The sequence below is a fragment of the Bos taurus genome, chromosome 22, assembly GCF_002263795.3.
Source record: "Bos taurus isolate L1 Dominette 01449 registration number 42190680 breed Hereford chromosome 22, ARS-UCD2.0, whole genome shotgun sequence".
Classification (NCBI taxonomy): Eukaryota; Metazoa; Chordata; class Mammalia; order Artiodactyla; family Bovidae; genus Bos; species Bos taurus.
The window spans coordinates 43,452,048-43,473,612 of NC_037349.1; the positions used below are offsets into that span (position 1 = coordinate 43,452,048).

At 39.3% G+C, this 21,565-nt stretch overlaps 1 protein-coding gene across 34 annotated transcripts in view; it reads right to left on the reverse strand.

The window, feature by feature from the left end:
• Positions 1-21,047, reverse strand: part of SLMAP (sarcolemma associated protein) — a 152,048-nt gene extending 131,001 nt beyond the window's left edge. For all 34 annotated transcript variants that reach the window (XM_059880060.1, XM_010817801.3, XM_010817803.3 and 31 more), the window contains exons 1-2: positions 21,014-21,047; positions 19,497-20,812 (exon numbers count right to left, since the gene is read on the reverse strand). In XM_059880060.1, coding sequence (XP_059736043.1) covers positions 19,497-19,694 — 198 coding nt within the window. In that variant the 5' untranslated portion in view covers positions 19,695-20,812; positions 21,014-21,047. The remainder of the gene's footprint in view (positions 1-19,496; positions 20,813-21,013) is intronic.
• Between the last annotated feature and the right edge of the window lie 518 nt (positions 21,048-21,565).

The window sequence follows — 21,565 nt, forward strand, 5'->3', positions numbered from 1 at the left end:
ACAGCCTGATGAATCACTACTAAGCCAACATACTCATGTAATTATCACCAAGATCAGGACATAAAACATTAATAACACATCATCTATATGACTGCTGACATTTCATGATCTACTAGTATCTAGGAAATATGTCAGAGAAAATTAAAAGTGTTGAATTCCTAAACTTTCATTGGGGGTACAGTTTGGGTGCATATGCTTCTTACATTCCATTTCACATAGCTTGATTTTTGTTATTTTTCTTTTAAATGTTTAATTAAATAGTTGATACATATAAAAATAAACATGAATAACAACTAAAAAAATAATAAAAGAAATATCCATGTCCTTAACACCCATCTTTAGAACCCATTCCCTACCCATCCCATGGCTCAAGCAGTATGTTTAAGGGTTAAGAGTACAGACTCTACAGCCAAACTGTGCTGGAGTCTGAATATAAGTTTACCACTTACTAGCAGTAGGATTTGGGGAAGTTAAAGTTTTCTGCATTTTTATTTATAACCCCTTTTACTTATAAATGAGAATAATAATAATGCCTGCTTTATAGCAAGTACTCTTAAATTATGAGAATTAAATAAGTATATACATATGTAAATTATTTAACACTTTACAGTATATATTATGTAAAATTTAGCTATTTTTATATTCTCTCTCTGCCACCCTCAAGAGGAAATATGTTTACCATTCTATTACTATATATGTAGTAAAATGGATGTATGAATGAGTATTGTGATTTTTAAACTTTATACTAACTGGCATCATAGTCTAAGTATTCTTTTAACTTGCTTTTTTCATTCAAAATTTCTCAGTTCACTACACTGACATACACAGCTGTTGTACATTCCTGTTCACTTCTGTACAGTATTCCATAGTGTAAATTAGAAGAAATGTATATGTATTTCTGTCAATGGGCATCTAAACTGTTTCCAGTTTTTGCTATTGTGAAAAATGCTACTACCAACATGCTTGAGCATGTCTCCTGATACAGATTTATAGAAAGAAAATTTTTCTAGCATATATATCTAGGTGAAAAACTGCTGGGTCACTAGATATATACAAGTTTAACATTGTAATAATGTCAACTTGTTCATTAAAATGGTTATATTATAGCATCACATGCTTTTATTAGAAGAGGTTTTAAATCAGTGATCTAAGCTTCCAATTTAAGAAACTGGCAAACAGAAGAGGAAATTAAACCTGAGGAAGGTAGAAAAATGGATACAATAAAGATGAGGGCAGAAAGCTATAGAACAGAAAGTAGAAAAAATAATAAAGAAAAAATCTATTTTAAATACTTGATTCTTTAAGAAAGAAATAAAGCTGATATATGTCTAGCCAAAATAATGAAAACAGAAAAGATACAAATTATCAGTATTGAGAATGAGACAAGTAACATCACTACTGATTCTATAGACATTAAAAGGATAATGAGGTAATGTTATGTTATGCCAATAAATGTAACAAATTAAGTGAAACAGACAAATTACTTGAAAGACACAACCTAATGAAGTTAACAGAGAAGAAAAAGACCTGAAAAGCTATATAGCTAACAAAGAAATTAAACTTACAGTTTAAAACATTCCAACAACAACAAAAAAGACGGATCCAGATGACTTCACTAGTAAACTCTTAACATGCATTTAAGACTAATCTTTCATGAACAGAGAAGCAAAAAGCCTGAACTAAATATAAGTAAATCAAAGCCAGCAATGTAAAAAAGGATAACACGTACAATCAAGTGGATTTTATCCCAGGAATATGAAGTTAATTTCATATTCAAAACTCAATCAGTGTAACTCATCATATCAAGAACACAGCATCAGAGGCCTATTGCTCTAGTGTCACCCACACTCGATACTATCTAACTTTAAGATGAGTATGTATGGTGCCTCAAGGTCTCCATTTACAGTTCCCTAGTTACACTGAACATCTTATTAGCCATTTTTACTTCTTCTGGGAGTCTCTTTTGACCACTGTTTCCGTTGGGTTGTATCTGGTACTAATTTGGACAAAGTTCTTTTTACATTCTGGATATCAATCCTTTACAAGTGATGTGTACTATAATTATCTTTTTTTTTTTTTTGTCTTCATTTTTTTTATTCTATTGAATGAAAACAATTAATTTTAACATTTCAATTTATTGATATTTTACTTCAATGTGTTGTTTCTGTGAATTATTTCTGGTATTCTTTCCTACTCCAAGGAAAAAAATAGTCTAGATTCCCTTACAAAGTCTTAAAAAAAAAAAAAAGACAAATTTCTTAAGTTAGTATTTCTACAATCTCTTTGAAGAAAGGTACTGTACTGGCAATAACTTTTTCAACTACATTCCAAGAACAAGGCACTGTACCTACGCTGAAGGGATACAAGGCAGCACAGGCCACTGTCTTTTCTAGAGATTGCAAATTTCTTAGGGCAATAATAATTAAGGAGTTGACAATATATAATCAAGAATAATATAATTTCCAGAATAATATATAATCAAGGGGTAAGCTTTGTCATAAACATGATCCAAGTTCATTTTATGAAGACAAGGGGTAAACTAGTGAGAATTGTGGCAATCAGCAAAATGTTGTCACAACAGCTTTAAACTTTCATCTAATAAATTCTAATTTAGAATAAGAAAATCCAGAATTTATCCAAAATATATCTATACTTAAAACAGCCGAGAGATTAAAAACCACAAAGTAGGAATTAATGAAAAATTTTCAAGTGACAGCAATAGAAAATGGAAAATATAATAAAAGTAACAATGTAAAACATACATAAAAATTATATCAGTTTTTTATTTTGTGCACCTGCACTGCTTAAAGCTATATATAAAACTCAGACTTACCCAGCCCAACTCTGCAGATAATCAGAAAATTCAAAAGCAAAAGAAAGCTTAGGTGAGCTGAGTAACAGTATTAACTGCTACTACCAGGGTTATTGGAGAAGGCAATGGCAACCCACTCCAGTGTTCTTGCCTGAAGAATCCCAGGGACGGGGGAGCCAGGTGGGCTGCTGTCTGTGGGGTCGCACAGAGTCGGACACGACTGAAGCGACTTAGCAGTTAGCATCAGGGTTTTACATAGTCATAAACCTGGAGCTATGACACTAATAACAGAAAAATCAGAAAAGAAAAAGAGTATTCCCCTTTAACAAATCTTTTTTAAAGTGGCTTTTAAAAAAAAAAGTTTTTTTTTCCTCTAGTCCCAACATTCAGATACCTACACTCCAAATATCTTGTTCTGGGGAATAATATTTTGGCAGCAAGAGTCAAATATCAGAATTAAATACATATATATTTTCTACACACACACACACACACACATGAAACATGGCAACAGTAATCAGTAGAGCTACAATGAAATCTGTAATTTTCTTACCTGTACTTCCATGTTGCAATGACAGAGCAGTAGTAATACAGATAGTAAATAGTAAAACTAGGAAGCAATAATGACTAACTTTTATAATGGAACCACCTAACAATGGAAAATGCCTTTTAATCAGTTTCTCACACACTGTTCAAAAAGTTTACTTATTGTTACATCAGGTTTCAAAACAGATGCAGCTAAAACAAAGGATAAAATTCTGATACAATTCTCAAATCAGGTAAGGAGGGGCAGGAATAAATGAACTATTAAAACCAAGAACAATAGGAATAATAAAGCTAAAAAAAATGAAAAAGAAAAACCACAATAATGTCAATAAACTTCACTGATGCTTATCTGAAAACTCTGCCTCCATACAACTGACAATTATGAACAAAAACCTCAGCTTACAGCATCAATTTAAAATGGCAAGAGCAGTACTACTACATAAATTTTATGCTTTAAAATCTACATCTACTGAAGTAAGTGCTGTCACTTAATATTTGCCTCTGACTTGGACATTCGTATACAATATTCTCTTCATTATCCTTGTAACTTCTTTCATTTTTCATTCAAAACAGTAAATCTATACTTCTGACAATGTCAGAAATGGCATTTAAGTTTATTCCAGAATTCAGAGTAACTGACCAAAAAATACCTTGAAATGAGGCACAGAAGTGGAATTTTGTAATATGCCATGAGAAAAAGAATCTTGAAAATAAGAAATCATACTTGGGAAACTTCGAATTTTGTCTACTCATTATGAATCAAGTCCTCACCATTTTCCTATCACTTTATTATTAAGTCCACCTTAATAAATCAGATGGGTATTTCATAACCCACTGTAGAACATATCGGCCTAGTTATCAGGGTTATTTGGTTGGATTAATGGGAGGCATGACTTTCCCCTAAATTACAAACCAAGATTCTTAATCCCAGGGCTTGGGCCTTGGTTCCTTCAAGATTTCTGCCCTATTGCCCCATCAACGCTTATACCTTCACAGTCTTCCAGAAATGGAACCTGACAAGTTCGCCGCCATCTAACCCCAACTGCCTGGTCCATCCAGTATTACAGCTCCTTGGAAGGAAAGTTATGACCAACCTAGATAGCATATTCAAAAGCAGAGACATTACTTTGCCAACAAAGGTCCGTCTAGTCAAGGCTATGGTTTTTCCAGTGGTCACGTATGGATGTGAGAGTTGGACTGTGAAGAAGGCTGAGCACCAAAGAATCGATGCTTTTGATCTGTGGTGTTGGAGAAGACTCTTGAGAGTCCCTTGGACTGCAAGGAGATCCAACCAGTCCATTCTAAAGGAGATCAGCCCTGGGATTTCTTTGGAAGGAATGATGCTAAAGCTGAAACTCCAGTACTTTGGCCACCTCATACGAAGAGCTGACTCACTGGAAAAGACTCTGATGCTGGGAGGGATTGGGGGCAGGAGGAGAAGGGGACGCCAGAGGATGAGATGGCTGGATGGCATCACTGACTCGATGGATGTGAGTTTGAGTGAACTCCGGGAGTTGGTGATGGACAGGGAGGCCTGGCGTGCTGTGATTCATGGGGTCGCAAAGAGTTGGACACGACTGAGCTACTGAACTGAACTGAACTGAACACACAACTGCCACTAGACTATCCCTCTGGCTTCATGCCTTTTCACGAAGACTTTTATACACCAAGTACACCTGTTATTTTCTACCCTAAATCTTCAGGGTCCAATTCAAGCTTTCTCCACCTTAACCACATAGAGCTCTTAATTCCATTTAGAACTTAATTCTTCCCTAGTTGTTTATGGAGTTAGCTTTGGCTTCCCAATTAAACTACAATAAGCTCCTCGAAGATCAAAGTAACATCCTAATACTTTCATTATGCCCCATGTTGCCTAATATAGCATATACACTCTTTTACATTTCCTGATTAACTAGATTTTCATCATATAACTTATTCAACTGCTTTAATTCCATATCAAGCATCGTAGGCCAAGTATGCTAATGATTTTTTGTTCCTTTTAAAGGGAAACCATACAAACTTGGTAGTGCTGGATAATGGATATTAATAAGACTATTTGAACTGTTTATACTCACAATACTTGTGTTACTAAATGTGTGGTTGTCTTTTCCAACACTACTTTTCCAACTTTCTAATACAAGCTGTTCATTCGTGTTTGTGCTTAGTTGCTGAGTCATGTCTGACTCTTTGCGACCCTATGGACTGTAGCCCACCAAGCTCCTCTGTCATTGGGATTATTCAGTTGAGAACACTGGAGTGGGTTGCCATTTCCCTCTCCAGGGTATCTTCCTAACCCAGGAATCAAACCAGGGTCTTCTGCATTGCAGGTGGATTCTTTAGCAGCTGAGCTATCAGGGGAGCCCCAATACAAGCTGAGTGTCCTACAATTCAATTCTGACATTATCTGCCTGGAGTGGATTCCACATTCAAAAAGGGCTCATTCCCACAAGACTGCCCCCATTTCTAATGCCAGTCAAAGTCCCAGGTTGTCACTGACACCTCCAACAAGGATATAATTTAGGAACAGTCAAATGAAACAGCTGCAAAGAATAAGATATGGGGGAAAGGGCAAGAAGGTTCCATGTCTTTTCAGCTGAGTCACCCTTCCAGGACCTTGATGTGATCACCAAACCGAAAGCTCCCAGAACCTCACTGTTCAAGAGTCTTTATAGAATTCAGACTTCATTCAACCTGCTACCCCTCCTCTTCCCAGAGATGGTAAGCAGGTCTCACAGTTCCAGCCCTCCAATCACTTTGTCTTTCTGGTGACCAACATCATCCTGACCAGCACCAGCTATCCAGGGTCTGCCACCCACCAGTTACCTTATTAACATACAAAAGACACTCGATAAGAATGATAAATTCAGGAGATTCCAAGAGTTTTAGTTGTGTGCCAGGAACCTCGGACAAAGACCAAATATTTTTTTACTGTGTCACACTACTTCTTTAACACATTCAAAAAAGTTCCAAGGTATCAAATAATTTACTTAGTTGAGGAGACTCTAAAGACATGATATTCAAAGGAGAGAAAACGTTTTTAATCATGAAAAAGCATACTTATGAAAAATAAGCTTATAGGTTTTACTCTGGAAACACATCAACTAAAAATACAAAGAAAAATTAAAATAGATACAAGTTATTGAGTACAGAACTCCCTAGACTTACAATGATGTTACGTCCCAATAAACCTATTGTAAGCTGAAAACGCATTTCATCCATCTAACGTACTCAACATCATAGCTCAGTCTGCTACTGCTGCTGCTAAGTCGCTTCAGTCGTGTCGGACTGTATGCGACCCCAGAGACGGCAGCCCACCAGGCTCCCCTGTCCCTGGGATTCTCCAGACAAGAACACTGGAGTGGGTTGCCATTTCCTTCTCCAATGCAGGAAAGTAAAAAGTGAAAGGGAAGTCCTCAGTCGTGTCCGACTCTTCATGACCCCACAGACTGCAGCCCACCAGGCTCCTCTATCCATGGGATTTTCCAGGCAAGAGTGCTGGAGTGGGGTGCCATTGCCTTCTCCTAGCTCAGTCTAGCCTACCTTAAACATCTTCACAACACTTAAGTTAGCCTACAGTTGGGAAAAAACATCTAACACAAAGCCTATTTTATAATGAAGTGCTGAATACCTCATGTAATTTATTGAATACTATGCTGCTGCTAAGTCGCATCAGTCATGTCTGACTCTGTGCGACCCCATAGACGGCAGCCCAACAGGCTCCTCTGTCCCTGGGATTCTCCAGGCAAGAATACTGGAGTGGGTTGCCATTTCCTTCTCCAATGCATGAAAGTGAAAAGTGAAAGTGAAGTCGCTTAGTAGTGACTGGAGTGGGTTGCCATTGCCTTCTCCGATTGAATACTATACTAAAAATGAAAAACAGAAGGGTTGTGTGGGCACAGACGGTTGTAAGTGTATAAGCTGTTTACCCTTGTGACTGCACAGTTGACGAGGAGCTGTGGCTTGCTGTCACTAACCCTGTACCCCAAGGGAGTACCATACCACACATTGCAGGAAAAGATCAAAATCCAAAACCTGAAGTACTGTTCTACTGAATCTATTATCACTTTCATACCATCATGAAGTAAAAAAATCCTAAATTGAACTACTCTAAGGCAGAGACTGTTTGTGCTTATTCCATGCCAAGCATTCTGCTAACTGCTTTATGTGAATTCTCATGGTCTCTACAATGATCCTTAGGGCAAATCCCACTATTAGCCTCCTTTTACAGATGAGGGAAAAGGAGACACAGAGACTCCCCAAGGTCACACGTCTGGCAAGCAGTGGAGCCAGGATTCCAACTAAGGTAGCCCAACCCTAGAACTTCTACCAGCAGTGTTTGACTAGTCCAAAGATTTGACAGCAGTTTTATTCTACCCTCCTCAATTCTGCTAACTTCTGTGTTTGCATTTCCCAGATTACATCATTCTCTTTAGGCTTTTCTGCCTTTAATACACACGATTCCCTGGGGCTGGAAAGTCCTGCTCTTTTTTATACAGAGAGTAAAAAACTCATTCTTCAAACAGTAGCTTAAAAACAACTTTCTCTGGGAAGTTCTCTTCACTCCTTCCATATTTTCTACCCCCAATACTAGGATAAGGAATACATCACTCCCTTAGCTCCTTGGAAACAGTAATTCATAAATACTTCTATTGTTGGACTTACTTGTATTGTAACTGTATTCTTCAGTACTACATACTGGGCACTATCTGGTGGCTTAGTGGTGAAGAACCCACCTGCCAATGCAGGAGACTCAGGTTTGATCCCTGGGTCGAGAAGATGCCCTGGAGAAGGAAATGGCAACCTACTTCAGTATTCATGCCTGGGAAATCCCATGGACAGAGGAGACCGGCAGGCTACAGTTCATGGGGCCGCAAAGGAATCAGACACAACTTAGCAACTAACAACTGGGCACTACACTGCTCTGTCTGCACACGAGACACTGAGATACTTGTTAAAGACCAGAAACAGTCCCAGTTTAAGCACAACTATGAATACTTCCTTAGTCAAGACAACATCATTCATTCCACCAATATTTTACCATGCTCTATGAGCCTGAATATACAAGAGAGTCACTGGTGAGTAAAATTATTATCTTAAGATCTCCAGGTTCAGATTGAGACTTATACAGTGCACCTTTCCAACCATTTCTCAACTCCCACATGAAGACTTTGGCATTAAAACTTCTCAGTAATACTAAAATTTTGTCACTACTTCCTTAGTATCAATATCTTACTCTTGGTTAGACTTTTGTTTCAACAAATGTAAAGTTTCGAAACACACTCTCTGTCTACTAAATTTAATAAACAAAAGTCTAACCAAGAGTATAAGGTATTCACACTAAGAAATGAGTGACAAAAATTACGCCACACCGTACTTCAAAAGCTGCTCTGCTGGTCCTACCCACTTTGAACTCTACACTCTTCCACTTCCTTACATACTACTTGGTTTCACAAGTCTATTTCAGCATCTAATATCTCTTTTTTCCATAGGAGTTTTTTTTTTTTGAGATTTAATTCACATACCATACAATTTACCAATTTAAAGTATACAGTTCAGAGCTGTGCAACCATCAATCACAATTTTATAACATTTTGATCATCCCAAAAAGAAACCTGTACCAATTTAGCAGTCACTCCATGTATTTATCAGCCAGGGTTGTCTAGAACAGAGCTAAGGGGATGTAGGTGTGCGTGCACACACACACACACACACACACACCATATACATATATACATACAGAGATAAAGATTTATTTTAAGGAATTAGCTCCCGTAACATGCTGGGGGCCGACAAGTCTGAAATCTCCAGGGTAGGCCAGCAAGCTAGAGAAGGAAGAGCTGCTATTGCAGCCTGGAATATGATGGCCCTCTGAAGGCAGAATTCCTTCTTGGGGGAAACCTCAGTCTTTTTTCTTTAGGCTTTCAACTAATTGGATAAGGCTCACTCCCATTCTTGAGGGTAATCTACTTTATCCAAAGCCTACTGATTTAAATGTTAACCACAATTTAAAAATACCTTCACAGCAACATCTAGACTGATATTTAACCAAAACAGGACACCCTGGCCTCTCCAAGTTTACACATAAAATTAACCATCACTCTTCCCATTACTTACTGCTCCTCAAAACCACTAATCTACTTTCCTTCTGTGGAATTGCCTATCCTGTTGTTGTTGTTGTTTAGTAGCAAAGTTGTGTCCAACTCTTTGCAACCTGTGGATTGCAGTATACCAGGTTTCCCTGTCCTTGCCTGTCTCCCGGAGCTTGCTCAAGCTCACATCCATTGAGTGGGTGATGCCACCCGACCATCTCATCCTCTGTCGCCCCCTTCTACGCCCTTCAGTCTTTCCAGCATCAGGCTCTTTTCCAGTGAGCTGCCTATCCTGCACATTCCATGTGTGTTAGTTGCTCAATCGTGTCCAGCTGTTTACGACTCCATGGACTTCCCTGTCCATGGAATTCTTCAGGTAACAATACTGAAATAGGTTGCCATTTCCTTCTCCAGGGGATTTTCCCAACCCAAGGGATCAAACATGGGTCTCCTGGATTACAGGCAGATTCTTTACCAACTGCATGTAAATAAAATTAAACCATATGTGGCCTTTTGTGTCTGGCTTCTTGCACTTAACATAGTGTTTTCAAGGTTCATCCATGTTATTCCATGTATCAATATTTCATTCCTTTTAACTGCCAAATAATATTTTTTTATATAGTATACCACACTTTATTTATCCACTCATCAGTTGATGGATAATGAGTAGTTTCTATTTTTTTTCTACTATGAATATCTGTACAAGTTTTTGTGTGGACATATGTTTTGATTTCTTCTGGGTATATACATAGAAGTAAAATTGCTGGTTTATATGATAACTCTATAACATTCCCTTTTACTAAGCAAACTTTCCCAAAAAATTCAAACCTATAGATTTTGTTTATTCTACAACCAGCTACCACAGCTATACTAGTAACATACAACATTATCTTACCTTCTATCCCTGAACTTTGGAAGTGAAAGGAAATTTATAATTGGCATCTAATAATATAGTTAATATTTCTACATTTAAATAGTTAAAACACAAATTAATTCATTGTTTTCTAAATTAGATTTACTTATAGGGGGAGGTTCATATATATAATTTAAAATACAACCCCAAACATATTATACTTAGAAATTATCCAGTGAAGGATGTAGAGAGAAGGGAACTCATACACTTTTGGTGGGACTGTAAATTGGTGTAGCCACTGTGGAAAACAGTATGAATATTATTCAAAAAACTAAGAATAGGACTACCATATGATCCAGCAATTCCACTCCTTGGTATATAGCCAAAAAAAGCAAAAAAGACTAATTCAAAAAGAAACATGCACCCCAATGTTCATAGCAACATTATTTACAATAGCCAAGATATGGAACCAACTTAAGTGTCCATCAACGGATGAATGCGTAAAGAAGATTTGGTACGTATATACAATGAAATACTACTAAGCCACAAAAAAGAATGACATTTTTCCATATGCAATAACATGAATGGACCAGGATGGTACTATGCTTCGTGAAATAAGTCAGAAAGAGAAAGACCAATACTGTATGTTAACCCTTATACGTAGAATCTAAGAAATAAAGCAAACCATTGAATACAACAAATAGACACACAGATACAAAGAAGAAAATAGTGGTTACCAGTGGGGAGAAGGAAAGGACTGGAGTAGGAGATTAAAAGGTACAAACTACTATCTATGAATGCAGCCCACTCCAGTATTCTTGCCTGGAGAATCCCATGGACGGAGGAGCCTAGTGGGCTACAGTCCCCGGGGTCGCAAAGAGTCGGACCCGACTGAGCGACTTCACTTCACTATCTATGAAATATATAAGCTATAAGGATAAATTGTACAGCACAAGGAATATAGTCCATTTTTTATAACAACTTTAAATGGAGAATAATCTTTAAAAATCGTGAACTACTGTTATATACGTGAAACACATTTTGCAAATCAACTATACCTCAATAAAAATAAAGTATGTTTATAAATTATCTAATGAAAAAAGAGTATTTTTTTAGCATATTATATACTATATAATGTACCTTTTTATAGTATATTATACTATCTGAACAGTGATACTACAATATCTTTACATGTAGAGTTGTTTTCTTTTTCAAATTGTAAAAATTTAAGTGATGAATAAATACTGTTTGAGGAACTGACCTTCAATTAAAACTCTATACAGATTTACTACAAAAAATATCTATGAAAAAAAAAAATATCTATGAGTTAATAGACAATAAGGTTTTTATTTCAATTTTTTTCTTTCAGTCTATTGCTCACTAACTGGTTGGTGATGAGATTAACGATGACTAATTGTGTAGAGGTGCTGAGGAAGCAAGCAACAGAGTGATCAAGAGTATGCATTTTGCAATCAAATGACTGGGGTTCGAACCCTGACTTCACCACTACCTGTGTTACCCTGAACAAAAAATTCCTTCGCCTCCCTGAAACGTACGTTTTCTCACTGTGAGGATAATAATAGTACCTACTGCATAAGTCTGTTGTGAGGATTAAATGAGATAACGTATACAGAACTCAGTATACTACCTGGTAAGCACTCAATGAAGTGATATTAATTTTACAGCAGTCTAGATGCTGGTCTTAACTCAGAGCATATCAACACATTTTAGATAAGCTTATTACAATTCACTTGATATCATCAGCTAACAGGTACATACAGAATTATGATCCAATTGCTTATGGAAAAAAAAAACAACAAAAAACTATTTATCTATATAACCAAGTAGACAAATGCACAGTAGAAATTCTGAAAATTACATACCAAACTAATAACAATGGTATTAGAAGGGAAGAAGGTAAAAGGTACCTATGTGAAAGATGATGTACATATTACTCCACATACTTCCCTATTGCTTCAATTTTTATAAGAATGTATTCCTGTTACTTGTGCAAATAAAAAATAAGAAAATAAATAATAGCTTGAAAATCCATATTTGAAATTCATTTCTACCTGGCTCAGCTAGAATAAGTCAGTAGTTATAAATGTAGATAAAACCATAAGCCTGAAAGTATAGATAAAACCTTAAAGCAAATAAATAAGAAAACAAACTTTCCTACCTTTTTAAATTAAAATCTAATCCAGATTATACATTTTACAAAGGATTCAGTAGAATCACCAAAGTCTTCCATGCTTTTAAATACCTACACAAACTTTCCTTTTTCCTCTACACCTGTCAGTTGTTCTCTTTATAAAGGATTAAAAATTTACATGGCAAACAAGTTTTTCCAAGGCCGTTTCATTTATTTGCATAAACACTCAAATCCAAATCAGTTGCCTGAATGCAAACTTAGGAAAAAATACATTTATTGCTAGGAGTAGTAGGGGTATGTTTAAAAAATGCTAGCTGACTCAGAAAAATAATTAACTCAGATTCTCTCAGTCTTTGGAAGTTTGTCATACAAGTTTTTCAGTCATACTCCCAGAAAATAATAGATTAGATTACCCTTAAAGAGAGCAAAAGACAGATTTTCATTATAATTGTTAATTCCATAATAAGATAGTTTAGAATAAATGTAGCAGCTAGCTTTTATTTCAGAGGGAAACAATCTAGATTCTGGTTCCACCTCTCCATAGCTACTAAGAGGTGACCTTGGGCAAATAACCTCTAAAGAGCAAACTCTTTTTTCATAAAATGGAGCCAGTCTTCGGTTGCTCTACCTACCTCCTACGTGTTATACAGATCAAGTGAAATAAGAAAGTATGCTGAATATTATTAAATCCTTAAAAGTATTATTTTGCATGAGAATGGATATAAATATAATGGCTCAAAATTATATCACCAACCACAAGATTATCTAAGATACCAAAACACCTGGCAAAGTGCCTTGGACACTGCAACTGCTCTATACGTAATGATTTATACAAACACTACCTATTGGAAATTGAGTCTGTGATCTCAAATTGAGAACTAACTCGAATGACCTTCTGCTTTTTGACCCTCAGGGTTCGCAGAAACAGAGACTGCTTCATTGTTCATTTCACTCATTCAAACATTCATGTACTGTCTAGTCCCTTGTTCTCAAAAGCACACATCTGGCTGAGCAACAGTACATTTGCATCACAGTTATTTTCTTGTTTGTGTCTCATAATGAAATTATATACAAAGTTTTATGGGAACAGAGAGGAAGAAGCAATTAATTCTTCAGTTAGTGGGAGTAGGGAAAGGTTTCACACTGGAACTGGGCCTCAAGGGACAAAGGGGAAAAGTCATTCTGGAAGACAAAATAGCTAAAAAAAAAAAAAAAAAAGAAAGGAAGGCACTTTTTCAAGGGACAGTGAGGACTGTCACATAGCTACTGCAGAGTCTGGGGCAAAGGGTAAAAAAAAAAGAGTAACAGAAAACAAGAGCTGGAAAAAAAACGGAAATGAGAGACGGATTTTGAAGGCTTTGCATGGTGGCTCAGAGGTTAAAGCGTCCACCCGCAATGCGGGAGACCCGGGTTCGATCCCTGGGTCAGGAAGATGCCCTGGAGAAGGAAATGGCAACCCACTCCAGTACTCTTGCCTGGAGAATCCCATGGAGGGAGGAGCCTGGTAGGCTACAGTCCATGGGGTTGCAAAGAGTCAGACACGACTGAGCGACTTCACTCACTCACTCATATCATGCTAAAAATCAATGGGGGAAAAAAATTAATGGTATAGCAACCTAGATTTTGAATAGGGGTATATCAACTGTTCATCTACTGGCAGTGGCAGTGAGAGAAGCATAGGCAGGAGTCTTTAGAACACTTCTGCAGCTAACAAATGCCACCACTTTTATCAATTCAAGTAGCTAACATATATCAAGAACCAATCTCACAATCTTTTCACTTAAAACTCTGAATGACAGATACCCTCCGCACTATTTATAAAAAAGAATAGATACTAAGCTTTAACATAAATACCATTTGAGAAAACCAAATAGGAGCCTGAGAAGGTAAAGAGTAAATTCAGCCAAGGGAGTAAAGTCAAATAAGTAGAACAAAAATGTTTAAAGTGTATACACAGTCCATATTTTAAACAATGGATGGATAAGATGGATAAAATATTTCATTAACTTTCCACTACTGTGAAAAGTAAGACAGAAGGAAATGATTACGTCCTGGGGATATATAACCGGGCCTTCCAAACATGTTTACATTAATATGTATTAAACATGTCAAATACATGTCTTTCTCACAAAAATCAGCTCTTTCTGACCTTTATAACTTCTGTCAACAACCACAACAAAAAAAATAGGCATCTGTTGAAACAAAACACAAATAAACAAAATCAATGAATATAGGATCTGCCACTCTCCCCAAAAACTGAGGCCAGGATCTCAGCAGTCATATAGGAAGAAGACAAAAGAAAACAACCCTGGTTGTCAAATTCTGGAGATTTCTCCCTTGCAGTGACTTTCTTGCAGTGTCCTTGAAACATACCACATCATTCCTGCTTCTATGCCTTTACTTGAGGCATTAGATTTCTTCCCACCCAAAACTCCTTTCTGACTGATTCTGGCTGTCTACCTTCTGCCCTATTCAGAAAGTCCTAAGGTCTTAGCTCAAATTGCATCTCATCCATGAAACCTTCCCTACAATCTCCAGTCCATATGGCACTTCTCTATTTGCTGAAGTCCTAACAGACAACACACTTGTCTTTTTTTCACTTTCTGGCATTTAGTCATTTTCATTCCTTCTGTGAACCTGGCCTGTACCCCTACAAAATGGCATCGTATCTAAGCTTTCACAAAACCCTGGAATAGCAGAGTGGTTAAGCGCTTGGATTCAGGACTTCCCTTGTGGCCGGGTGGTTAGGACTTCAAGCTTCCACTGCAGCAGGGGTCAGGTTCCATCCCTGATCAGAGAACTAAGATCCTGTGAGACAGAGGCCAAAAAGTCTTAGCCATTGGACCAACCAAGGAACTCCCACCTATCTTAAATAGATACTTAAGTATTAAATAAGCTAACATGTAAAGTATTTAGAATAGCATGGTAACAGAGTACAAAATAACTTAAGCTAATGGTTATCCGTTTTCCTTGTTCCAGGTCATTCTACATATTGTTTTATCACTCGTATATTATGGTTTCGTATGTCAGTGCTCTGCACAGAACTCTCCCTGTCTTTCCATAGCCCGTGGGTCCACGTCCTGGAAAAGTAAATAAAGGCACTCCACAACTCTCTACTCAGCTTCAGTTACTCAACATCTACTTCATAAGAAATAAAAGAAAACAACACATAAGGCAGAGATCCTCTTCTCCAGGGTCTGACAACTCATCACAAAAACAAGGCACAAACATGAAAACATACACACAGCAAATGTTCTCTCACAGCTACTATCATAGCAACTCTCCAAAAGGACCCTTCAGTCCAACAAGATCAGTTTCCGTGTCTGTTTTATTCCACCTTCATCCTCTTATACACAAACACAAGTCAGAAAAGCATCTTCTCTTTACCTGTACCTATCTACTCCTATTTTAAAGTCTCAAATACCATCATTCTCTTGCCATTTAAACTTAAATAATACTATCTTAGCTTAAATCAACTGTTCTCAAGGTGTTTAGTCACCCTCTTGATCTGAAATATAAACTCCTAAAAAGGGGTAACAATTTCTCACCAATTCTTATGATTTTTCTCCCCCTTCCCTCACCCACCACTATGCCCTACACTAAAACAGATCATGATAGAAGAGGTGCTCAAGAATGTGTTGAATTTAAATTTAAAAAGTGAAACTGGAAGTAGACAACTACCACTAGTACTTACTACTTGGTGAACTACAGTGAGACTGGAAATAGACTACTGTGTCAGCCACTAGACTATTACTGGTTCACAAAGATTCAAATCAAACAGGGCCATCCAAATCAGGAGGCAGTCCTGCTTTACTAGCTCTTCTGTGTAACCACCATATGGACAGATTTGCTTGCTCAGTGGTACCTTGAGTCAACAGAAAAATCGTAACATGCTATTATCTGCCATCTAATTTGAAGAGTCTGACCTCCAAAAAGGAGTGAAAGATGATACACAGGGCCGGAATCCAAGCTGGGCAATATCCACCTGCTACATCACTGAGTAGATGATTTGGGGAAGCTTATTAAATTCCACTTTGTGCCAAACCTGTCACCAGGTTTTAAATACCATTAAAACATTCCTTGAACTTAGCATTAAAAAGTGTCACCGAGCTCTCCATCTGCCTACACTTTGCAGATTTCCTACAATAAACATGTATGGCTTGACTAATCAGAAGGTTTTAAGTGGTTATTATTTCTTTCAGCTTTTAAAGGTCTTCCCTTAATGGCAAACGCAGAATGCAACACTCATAAATTGAAAGTCAACCAAAGGGCATATTACCCCAATTCTCCACTTCCCAGGTAAGGTGCCAATTTGGACAAAATGGTCAACTTCTTGTGTTTCAATTTAAAAAATTACTTCCACACATGCCATCACATGAAAGAAAAAAATGTCGCTCTACCTTCCTAAGATTCCACAGCACTACAGCAAATTGCAAAGACCTGCCTAGATAGTTCCCTTGTCTCTCCACTCCAAATACCCTCTTCTCTAAGGACTGAGCCCTTAGTAAGGGCAAGCAACAGGCTGCTAAGTGATTTACATGATTACCTGAATCGTGAAAACAACGAGTGAAGTGAGTGAAGTCGCGTCTGACTCTTTGCGACCCTACAGACTGTAGCCTACCAGGTTCCTCTGTCCATAGGATTTTCCAGGCAAGAGTACTGGAGTGGGTTGCCATTTCCTTCTCCAGAGGATCTTCCCGACCCAGGGATCGAACCCGGGCCTCCCGCATTGTAGGCAGACGCTTTACTGTCTGAGCCACCAGGGACTATTATTATCCCCAGAAGAGAAACCTGAAGTTTAAAGTAGGTTGAGGAAAAACAAACAAACTTACCTGAGGCAATGCATACAGAAGGAGGGGATTCTAGTATTATCCAAAGAAATTTGCTGAGAATATATATTAGGCTTTGGGGACTTTTGTTATGATACAATTATAACAAATCCTTCTACTAGATATTTCATACAGAGAAAACAGTAAGTGATACTTGGTCAAACTGTGGGTTTTCTTTGTAACTATGTACCTTACAATATATGGCACATAACAGATGCTCAATAAAAACCTACTGTCTGTTCAAACCTAAATTTTAAGTAGTTAATTCCTAGAGCAATTTGATCACATGGCAAGATCTGACAGGTTATTTGTCTTAACTAGATTAGGTGGTACAATAATCAATAGTTATATCGAACTCTAAAGTCAAGGCCTCACATTCTGAGTATGTTTTAGCTAATAAAAGCAAGAAAGAAAAAAAAATTCAAATGGTAGAAATAAGCTGTGATCCTGATGAGGTTTTCTAATAAATTCCATTCAAAAGTTTAACGTATCATATCAATTTATACAAAAAACACTTACTATTGATATGTCATCTCAAAATAACCCATTATGCAGGTTTTAGTATAACCATGAAAAGCACTGTTCATGTAATCACTGTTTTTCAACTAAGTAAAAGAAAAAATCTGAGCCCCCTCTAACTACTGAATCAGAATAAAAATGGTGCATGTACAATGTACTTTAAGAAAACTTATTATCTGATTACGTTGCATCATAATTGTTACCCAGGGACATAAAAAGACAAAAATGTAAAAGCTGGTTAAGGCAACTAGCTGGTAACTGCTGTCTGAATTTGTCTGCTGGAAAGATGAGTTCTTTAAATAACTATTGGTAATCTATGAGGTCTTTCAGGCACCCAAACTTTAGTTCCCAGGGAGAAAAAAGGATCTGTTCCACAGATAAGGAGCATCTGGTGTTACACAGAAAAATAACATACTTTTTAGTTCTCATTCTACATACAGAGTAGGATATAGATATTATGCAAGCACAGAGCACTTGGGCAATCTTTTCCTCCTTTCTGTGAACAACAATTTATATAATAATTCCTTGATTCAGGAGTATTCCTTTCTCTCTTCCTTTTCAGGCTCAGGTTTCCTTCATTTCAAAACACAACTCTTCTAAAAGATTTAAATTCTTTTTTTAAAACAGACTTAATCATTAAACTCAGCAAGAGGATCCAAAAAGTCAGGAGGTAAAACCGGAGATATTATTAGTCTTACATAACTTAATTCTAAGTTGGAACGGATTCAGTAGCTTAACTAAAACTTGAGATTTAAGCACAAAGATGAACTCTTTAGTGTATTCTCCACATACAAAGATAGTTTTAAAATTGAAAGGATCTTTTTACCCAATTTTTTTTCTTGTATTCGTAAGACATAAGCACCTACATATACAGTTAATTAGGGTGCCAATATAAAAATGCTAAAATATTCATACATAATGAGAACTAAATTCATCCTATAACATCTAGGTAATGCAATAATCGAGAGTTGGATATAATTTCAGAAAATAATTTTAACAATGATTTCTAAATATCACCTTTGTAAGTATGCGTTAGTTGTTTTTAATAAGTGCTGAAGGGCACATCAACAGTGATTTTCAAAAGCAATTGGTATATGTTCATCCAATTTGCAAACAAAACTCTGAAATTATAAAGTTACAGTTGTTCATGCTTAATTAGCTTTGATAACTGCAAATTACTCCTTCATAGGTAAATACGTATCAAATCTTTTAAAAATGTAAATTTACACAAACACTGTCCTTTGCTAGAAAGGTCCTCAGTTAAAAGCTGTGGTGTTAACTACATCTCATCACTGAGACACTTGAGCCCCAGGGTAGTACTGGCCACAGATTCCCTGCATTGCTCTGGGAAGTGCTGCTTTCTTCATCAAGCACTGAACTGCAAATTCACCTTTCGGAAAAGAACGAAAGCAAGAAGCCAAGTTTCACTATCTAGTTTTCTAAAATGCATTAGGGTTTAGGATTTCACTGGGAATGACCACGTTATCAAGATGCCATCGCCCTCTCGAGGCATTTAATTACAATTCCTTCTCTGTTTTCCATTCAGTCACTAGAACCAGACACACAAAAAGTTGGGTTTCCCCGCCTGGCTGAAAAGTCTCCTCTGGGTGCAAACCCTGGGATCCTGCATACATTTACGCAGAAAGCGCAAAGGGAAACGAAAAGCAACGGCTGTTAGACAACTTAGTGACATTACCTTGCCCGTCTTGTGATCAAACCAGACGAGAGCATGGTTCCTGGACAGCACTTTGCAATCAAAGGTAGCATTATTCTGCGCTGGTCGACAGCGGGCCACGGAGCGGCCAATTTTAATGGGCTCGTCCAGGTAGACATGACGCTCCTGAAACGGGTGTGAGTTCGGCCGGCAAGTGAAGATGGCCAAGGCTGACGGCATCGAGGACAGACTTGGGGGTGTCTCTCCTACCAGGGACAAAGAGGAGTTCCACCGGATCCGAGCTGCCCTTCACAAGCCTAGACCCCCTTATCCCCCCCCACAATTTTAAATTAAAGCAAACTGTACATTGTCTAAGCATAACCAGTGAACATCAACAACTCTTCACTTGGGTGGGAAGACAAGCCAGCGCAAGCCCCATCACCTCCTTGAAAACCCAGCAGCGCCTTGATCACCCTGAAGTCCCCAACTGGCGGCTTTCAGTCCATCTTCTTCCCTGGGAAGTAAAGGCTCAAACATCGGACAGCTTCGGCCCAGAAAACTCCTGGAAGACAGTTTGGGGGCTGGAGGTATCCAAGCAGATGAGTCACACGCCAATTCTTGTGTTTTGTTTGGGATCGTGGCCGCTTTTCCCCCTCGGTGGCGGAAATGTTGCAGCACTGCAGCATGAAGGAAGGGTCGGTGCGGCCAGAAGGGTCCTTGCGGGCGGAAGAAAGGTGTAGCTGAGCACCCCTGGGCGGCCACCGCCCGTCCTCGAGGGCCTCGGGAGTGGTGGGACAAGGCGATGGAGGAGGCGGCGGAGGGCTCTAGACGGCCAGCGGGACAGTCTGCATTGCCCCTGCTGCGCGGAGGCCGCCCGGGAGGTGGCACCGGGTGCCCGGACCGCCCGGGCTCAGGCAGCGGTGGCTGGGGTCCTTGGCACGAGGAGCTGGGGTCGGCGGGGGCGCGGGCAGCGGCCGAGGCGGGACTCCCGGGCACCTGGCGGGCGTCCCCGCGACCAGGGCGGGGATCCGGCTCCGCAGGCGGGTGCGAACCGAGCAAGGCGCGACCCGGAGGGAGGCTCCGGGGTCTTGGGCCGCAGGAAGTTGGTCCCCGGACGCCTGGGCTCCCGGCTGGTGCTCAGCACACCGGTCGCCTCTTCTCAGGGTCGCCCCCGCGAGGGTCGCATCTCAGGGGCAGCAGCCGAAGCTCCAGGCGGACGAGGAGGTGGGGGAGGGAGGCTGGCCCGGAGATTGGGGGAGAGGCCTGGAGGCCCCGGGTTGGGTCCGCCGCAGCCTTCACCACTCGCGGCCGGTGGGACACGCTCAGGCTGTGACCGACGAGGCAGGAAACTTTCCGACCTGAGGGGGAAAACATCAAAACAAACGGCCGTCAGGCGCCGGTGCCCGCCCGCCTCAGCCCTCGCCCCTCTCAACCCACCCCAGCCAAACCCCGCGACTGGCTACGACCTCGGCCGACCTCTCTGCGGACGGGCTCAGGGGATTGGGAACCCAGACGCCACGACGGGTCCACCTTCCCTTGCCGCCGCCGCCTCAGCTTACCTTGCCAGCGCCAGCCGCCATAGTGACTCTGACTGAAACCTACCCGGTGCACCGCCACGGGAACGCGCACCCTTCAAAGGCCCTCCTACCCTTCTCCCGCGCCGTAGTCGGCGGGGTCACGTGACCGAAGCCGCTGAAGCCATATTGGTCAAGGGCGGAAAAGAGGGCAAGCCAATTTTCAACAAGCTTCCAAACGCCATCTTAGTTAAGGGTTAGACGCTTCAAAACCGTGGGGCAACCTTTACTACCATTTTGGTTAAGGGCAATAAAAATGTTTTTGACTTATTGAAGGTTTCCTAAATGCAACTTGCCAACTTCCTACTTTACCATCTTGGTAAGAAGGCGCCTGCTTTTCCTAAATTTTATTCACTATGGTCCTGGATGAAAATACCAATGAGCAAGGAGGACAAACTCATCCGAAGATGTTATTAGCATCCATCTTAGCTGTGGGCAACACAGTACCCCACAGCTGCCCTAGGTGTGAGCAATTAAATTCCCACAAGCCTTAGGATTTGTGCATCTTAAGGTCCATTCTCCCCTTGCCAGGTATCC